We start from the raw sequence: 6,621 nt of genomic DNA, 5'->3' as shown, positions 1-6,621 counted from the left end.
GATCCTACACATGGATACTTGCCGAGCACAGTGGCAACAGTAAGTTTTCAGCAAAAGGATGCGCCTACACACATAGGCATCTTTGTCAATCAATTGTCTCTACACATCTAAACTCCATCAAAATATTTCTTTTCGTTCTTGGCCTCACCGTCTACCCTCGCCTCCTCTTCCTATCCTCCCAAGTAATCACAGGGAATTATCGAATAAAGTAACAAGCAACTCATCTTAACTCTAATGCCAAAAAAACAGCAAAAGGCCTACAGTTGCTACATACCAATCCTCATGCTCTTCCACCTTTGGCAAGAGCCAAAGCTAAATGAAGTTCTGTTGGCACAAAAGGTTGAGAATACAAAAACTTAGGGGCCATTTGTTTTGGGATGCAGGAATAGGAATGAATTTGATAGTAGACTAGAATGATAATGAATTTAACTATTCCAATATTATTGTTTGGTGGAATTAACAACGGCATGTGGAATCTGTTGAAGAGAGGGAGAGATTCTACGTGACGACGACAACAGCGCCGGTGCTGTAGAGCCACCCGACGATGAATCTATCACCGATATATCTCACACAACTTTAGAGTTGCGTACCTCCCCCTTGTCTCTATAGACATTGGCCTCTCCATTGAGGAGCAGTGCCGCCGACAACCAAATCAACAATCGTTCGACACCTTCCTCTTCGGTGATCTTGTTGTCGTTGTTAACCAGCATATGGACAAAATAGAGCTCTTTTTTTCATGCCCACATAATATTCCTCATTCTCTATCAATCCAATTAGTTCTGTTTTTCGATTAGACCTGAAAAGATTTGATTTTTGTTTTCAGGAAATGTACCTCCAGCAGACATTGGAGGAGAGGAGGCGGAGGAGCATCCGTTCTTTATTAGTCACTGCGAAGAAGACAGCAGTGCAGCAGCTACGTGAGGAGGCAGACATGGAGCGGGGCAACGAGGCAAGGCACCGAGCTAGAGCACCACCTCACACATCTTCGAATTGAATCAATGGCATGGCAAGCGAGGGTCAAGGCCGACCATTCTGAAGCAGCCTCCCACCACGCCCAGCTCCAACAGCCCTCAACCGCAATCCTCTTACCAAAGAGCGCCGACTCAATTGAGTCGGCATTTATCAGGGATAGGCAACTCAAGTCAAAGTGGGTGTTTTGCGCTTGCTCAGGCTGACCGGCGTCAATAGTCATCCTCCCCTACCTTTACCTCTGCTTCTACAACATGTGCAACAACAGCATGGCAGAGGCATGCCCTATTTGCTAGGACAGAAATGAGTGGCAAAAAAGAAAATACGCTTAAAAGATGGGAACGAATTCTAAACCTACCACTGTCCTTAGATGTTATCCAATTATTTAGGAATGATTCCAAAATTATTATTCTCAAACTCATTAACTAAGCATTTTATATTTCTATTATTTCATTTCCTCATTCCTAAACCCTAAAACCAAAAGCCACCTTATTTAACTTGTTTAACTTGTTGGACTGATTTTTGGCTCATTTCTGGTCCAACTGAATCAGCTAGTCCTGTTTGGAATTAAAGCAACTATAAGATAAATGTGATGTCGTAGTTAGATAAGATGTAAAGTTCCACTTTCACCAAGTGGGAGACAAGGATAAGAAGTCTTCCCCTGTGTTTGGACCCTTGCAAAAACCCTTGGATTAAATAACCAGAAGGCTGACGTATTACTGCAGAAGAGACACAAGTTGAGCAATGGTGATCAACCTTTGCTGGCTTTTTTGACCTTTTGGTTTGGCAAGAACAAGAACTTGGTGGGCTTCAGAGAGTGACATTTCGCCTTCTTCCAGTTATTGTTAGCTACCAACCTGTAAACATCAGGAGCATGAGACGTGGGCCATGTCAATTTATGCATCAACTCTGTTTGCAATCTATTAAGGAGTTTAATGTAATTGAACTTCAGAAGCAAGCAATTGTTGTTTTTGTAAGCATTCAGAAGCAAGCAATTGTTGTTTTTGTAAGCATAGGATTAGATGAACAGTTGAAAGACCTGATTAAAATTTACCAAAGAAGCTAAAAAAACATTTGGAAACAAAACATCTGATCTCTAAATAACTTATTCACCTAATAAGATTTAAGTTAAAACAATTTGTTATGACTACCAAGACAATAAAATTTACAAAAAAACTCTGGTTTGAATTTGCATCAGGTCTACTGTCACAACTTTGTCAGGAACTGTATGACCTACCCATACACATCTTGGTCACGTACACAATTAGGAGCCTTGAGAACTATAGACCTTTTACTCTACCTATTGTCATTTTTTCATACTTAACTAGTTTGATCAGTCTTTCAATGAAATTGTCAAGTAGCTTGTAAGTCTAAGACACTAAATACTGATAGTGATTTTTAAGGGTGTAAAGAGGCATGTCTTCTCAAGGTTTTGCAGAAACTACAAACATTGCAAAGATACTTCACATCTAGAACAAAACAATTTATAAGAACAGTTTCTTTAGATACAATAAATGCTAAGAATTGATCTAAACGAAATGAGCACTGAGTTGCTCCTGTCCTTCTTTCCTAGTTGCTAATACCAAATACAGTTGGAAGGATTCAGATAACCAATTCAGCTCTGAACCAAAGGACATTATTCCATTAAACTAAACTAAGTAATAACAGATTTATCTGCTATTCCAAAATTTAATAACATTAATTACTCTTCAAGTGGCATATTTATGAACTGACAACACCATTGGATCAAACCGTCACTTCAACATGATAAGAGTCAACAGTGCAACCCACTTTTGTGTTTGTACACCACTATAGCCTCTCAACAACACCAAAGATTCTACCACAGCTGCAACCACTAAACATTAGAGGAACTACATGGACAAACCCTTAAAGGCCACGCCACAGAGGTGCAACTCTACATTCCCAACACATTGTGCAACCTTTTTGATTCCAAAATATCTTAGGATAAGAAATTATGATTTCTATCATGGAAAAAGCTGTGCCTTCTTTGGAGAAAAGCAATGCAACCATTTTAGGGCGCTCTATGGGGGAAAAAAAGCTTGAAGAAGACTAATTGAGTAGTTGGCAGTTCAGAAATGAGAAGACCCAAGAAAAAAAGAAACCAAGTCTACAACAAATACACGGCTAGAAGTTGTAGTGTGTTACAGTGATCCTCCTCAGTGCTTCCCATGGAAGACGCCTTTTCGGACGAAGGAATTCTTGGGCTTTGGTATCTCGTGGATGTCCATCACCTGAATTGTTCGTTGCTTTTTGGCTACCAACCAAATTAAACAACAAAAAAGACATTTGACATCAAAGCAAAAAAAAGAAGAAGAAGAAGAAGAAGAAGAAGAAGAAGAAATGAGGAAGAAAAGTAGTACCATTCTGTGCTTCAAGATAGTTCTCATGGAGTCTTTTTCTGGCAAAAGCAAGCTTCTCAGCGTCCGGGGAGTTGTCCCTCTGTTCCTTCGCCTTCTGTTAGAAATTAAAATGACATGGTTACAGGGAACAATCTTGTCTAAGAATTAAAATGGGATGACAAAAAGCTAATCTCTTTACGGCTAGAGAAGCAGAGGATAGTGGGCGGGTGGAACTGCCATTGTATTTTGCTGGATTTTGGGCGGGTTTTTTCACCTTTGTCTCTATCGGTTCTGAGCTGTAGCCCTCCGTGTTCAAGTAGCCAACAGCTTCAAACCATATTTGATGATCATACAATAAGAATTTTCTCAAAGAAAAGAGGAAAAAACTTCTTTTCTTTTTGCAACACTAACCATTTGAATTAGGTGAATTTCCAAACTCTGGAATCTGAAATCGGTATATAACAAAAGTTTACCAACCAATTCCAACAAAATAAGTAGAGAAACTAAGACGATTAGGGATTGGTGAGAAGAAACAGGATGCTTAATACTTGGTTGCCATTTTGAGAGTTCCTTCCATGTATCTGCTGCGGAGAGTCTCCATTGGCTGCGATCCACATAATTTAGTAATTAGATACATTGAGATAATCATATGAACTAAGAGAATTCTTTTTTCACATTATTTCCCATTATTCTTGATTGATTTTGACTAGGACTAAAAGTTTACAGATAATTGCTGGCGAAGCAGTGTCGTTTGTGGAATTGGATTTCGCCCACTCGTCCACAAGATCTTTCCACTTCCTGTGATTTAAAATCAAAGATGAGAATCCGATGCCTCTATTTTAATACCAAAGAAAAACTATTTCTTTTCTCTTATTAATGTTGATTATAGCATCACCTAACAAGTTGCTTCACCAGTTGCCGGACTTCATTGGAAGGATGCTTCCGGTGATTATTCACATGCCTTCCGATGTCCGTTTCCTGTGAAGAAATAAGAACTGAGGACTTTGTGTCGAATTGTCTTGGGAGAATGAAGTAAACTTCATCAAAAAGAAATATTTTTGGAACAAATGCGCCACTTTGAGAGTTTTGAATGTGATATCCATGTCAGCTAGATTCTGCAGCAAGCTAACCAAAGAATCCTCCGGCTGTTCCGGCAACCAAACAGTTAATCACAAGAAAATTTAGAAAGAACCGATTCATAGATCGAAATTCCGAAGTCAGGAAGGGAAGCATACCTGATCGGTATCATCCAAAAACTGTTTGATGGCCAAGATTTTCCTCTTTTCTTCCTCGATCGAATGACTATAACTCCTAGGAGCATCTTCCTCTTGCTCCTCCTCCTTGTCGTCCACCTCCACGGCGTTATTCATAGAATCTGGAGACGGCGTGGGGGACGCCCCCTCCCCGGCTCCTATCCTCTTCTCCCACGGACTACTTCTCCCCCTCGCCTCCTCCCTCTTCAGCGCCACGGGGCTGCCGCTGCGGCCGCCGGAGGAGCCGCAGTTCCCGCACCGCCCATCGGCGGAGTAGAGCCGCTGCACGATCCCATCTCTCCTCGAGCGCAACTCCTCCCCGTGCTCCGCCGCCGCGACGGAGATGGCGGCGTCGATCAAGGACCACAGATCCAAGCCGGCGCCGCGCATCAGCCTCCGCAGGTCGTCCGTCTCCATCCCCACAGGCCGATTCCGCACCTCAATTCGATTCCCAACTCCTCCCTACAGCTTCACCAATCCGTCGTTTTCACACCTATTCACGAATCAACAGCATCGGGCAGACGAGCCGCCCGCCGATTCCCATCCCTCGGGGAGCGAATCGTCCCAAATCTAGTGGAAATCGCACGCGAATCGCGATTGGGCTGAAGCGATAGGTGGATTCGACGTCGAGCAGCAGCAGGGCGAGGAAGTTCGAGAGCCTCTAATTCTCGGCTGCGTATTTGCAGCTGGCTACTCTTTTCTCGTAAACAATGAACAGGAATTAATGCCACGTTCGTCCCACCAACCTCCACGCGATTGGAGGCATCCGCGGGCCTAGATTGGGCCCCAGACCGGGGCCCTCGCATGAACCAATCACATGGCGGGTGGCGGTGAAGGTCGATAGAACAGCACAATACGGAATTCTATTGTCATACCGTCGTTTGTGTTTGGGCGACAAGATGGGTTCATAGTTACGAACGTAAATACGGAAATTTGCTTGAGTTTTCTACCTGTCATGTGATTGGTGAAAATGCGTGGGCCCATTGGACTGTAGCCAATACGATCACTTTGCTATCGTTTTCTATTAGTTAGAGATGACGGCGGGGTAGGAGACATGGCGATGTTGCGATCACGTGGTGTGACGCGTCCCGAGGATGCAGACAGTGAGCCGGGTTCAGTTGATCCGATGCTTAGGTCGGATTTGAGCCGGTCTAATCGAAATGAATTTTTCCTGCTTAACCCAAACCTTACAACGAATACTATATATTATAGTTATTTTGATTAAAATTATCATAACATTAAACTATATCAATAAAAATTAAAATTGTTACAATACCGTTATAGTAATTTTAACTAATAATAAAATAATTTTAACCAATTTAGAACAATTTAGCTAATACTAGAATAATTTTAACTAATTTGCGAAAACTATGAATTAGTCTAATGAAATTGAATATTATGTAGGAAAAAAATAAAATAGAGCATCCTTTTTAATAATTTTTTAAATATGATGTCATATTATACGGATCCCCTCCAACTTCATTCCACGCCCATTCTTACAAATTAAGGAGGTGTTATCTCAGTCCTTCTTGTCGTATTAGAAAGATTGCTCTTTTGTTTTAAGGTATAATCGGGTTGGTACTGAGCAATAGAATTATCATACAAAAGTAATATTCAAATTTTTTAGGATTTATTCCCTTTGTGAATACATTCCTCCCATTTATGAGGTTGATGTCATGATTTACAACTCTTTCACCTGCCTTGAGGCGAGTCATGGATGAAGACTGAAATAAGCATTATCGCCTCTTGTCACACACACACGAAAAGGTTGCTCTTCTCTAATTTTTTGTTAGAAAATCTAGATATACAATTCTTAAAATTCGATTAATTAGTCAGACATCATGGAAGTTTTTTTATTGATCATTAAGATAAATTGAGATGCACAAATGAATTTAACGGAGAGTCTAATATCATAAAATTTTTAAACTTCCCACATATAATATACCCTAAATGAACTATAAATCCTTATTATCTAAAAAGTTCATCCACTTTTTATCAGCCCTATGTTTTATTACAGCTCCCGGACAAGTTATTAATTA

The 6,621-nt window shown here is 40.9% G+C and overlaps 1 protein-coding gene across 1 annotated transcript; it reads right to left on the bottom strand.

Annotated features, from left to right (window-relative positions):
• Window positions 1–1,529: 1,529 nt before the first annotated feature.
• LOC122041222 (probable mediator of RNA polymerase II transcription subunit 26c) lies at window positions 1,530–5,283 on the bottom strand. Its single transcript, XM_042600839.1, has 10 exons — window positions 4,565–5,283; window positions 4,406–4,474; window positions 4,225–4,307; window positions 4,054–4,127; window positions 3,878–3,933; window positions 3,741–3,774; window positions 3,529–3,656; window positions 3,351–3,444; window positions 3,136–3,244; window positions 1,530–1,826 (listed from the first exon to the last, which is right to left on the bottom strand). The coding sequence occupies exons 1-9, from the start codon at window positions 4,997–4,999 to the stop codon at window positions 3,147–3,149; spliced, it is 1,071 nt and encodes a 356-aa protein (XP_042456773.1). The 5' UTR covers window positions 5,000–5,283; the 3' UTR covers window positions 1,530–1,826; window positions 3,136–3,146.
• Between the last annotated feature and the right edge of the window lie 1,338 nt (window positions 5,284–6,621).

This window comes from Zingiber officinale, chromosome 2A (genome assembly GCF_018446385.1).
Source record: "Zingiber officinale cultivar Zhangliang chromosome 2A, Zo_v1.1, whole genome shotgun sequence".
NCBI lineage: Eukaryota > Viridiplantae > Streptophyta > Magnoliopsida > Zingiberales > Zingiberaceae > Zingiber > Zingiber officinale.
Note: the sequence above shows the minus strand (reverse complement) of the source record. Positions and strands in the feature narration are given on the sequence as shown.

Bases quoted from the DNA above. Each gene is read 5' to 3' on its own strand.
- LOC122041222 (XM_042600839.1), bottom strand. From the start codon at position 4,999: ATGGAGACGGACGACCTGCGGAGGCTGATGCGCGGCGCCGGCTTGGAT. The intron at 3,445-3,528 runs GTAAAGAGATTA...AATTTCTAACAG, and splicing joins TATCCTCTGCTTCTCTAGCC to AAGGCGAAGGAACAGAGGGA. The intron at 3,245-3,350 runs GTACTACTTTTC...TTTGGTTGGTAG, and splicing joins CTATCTTGAAGCACAGAATG to CCAAAAAGCAACGAACAATT.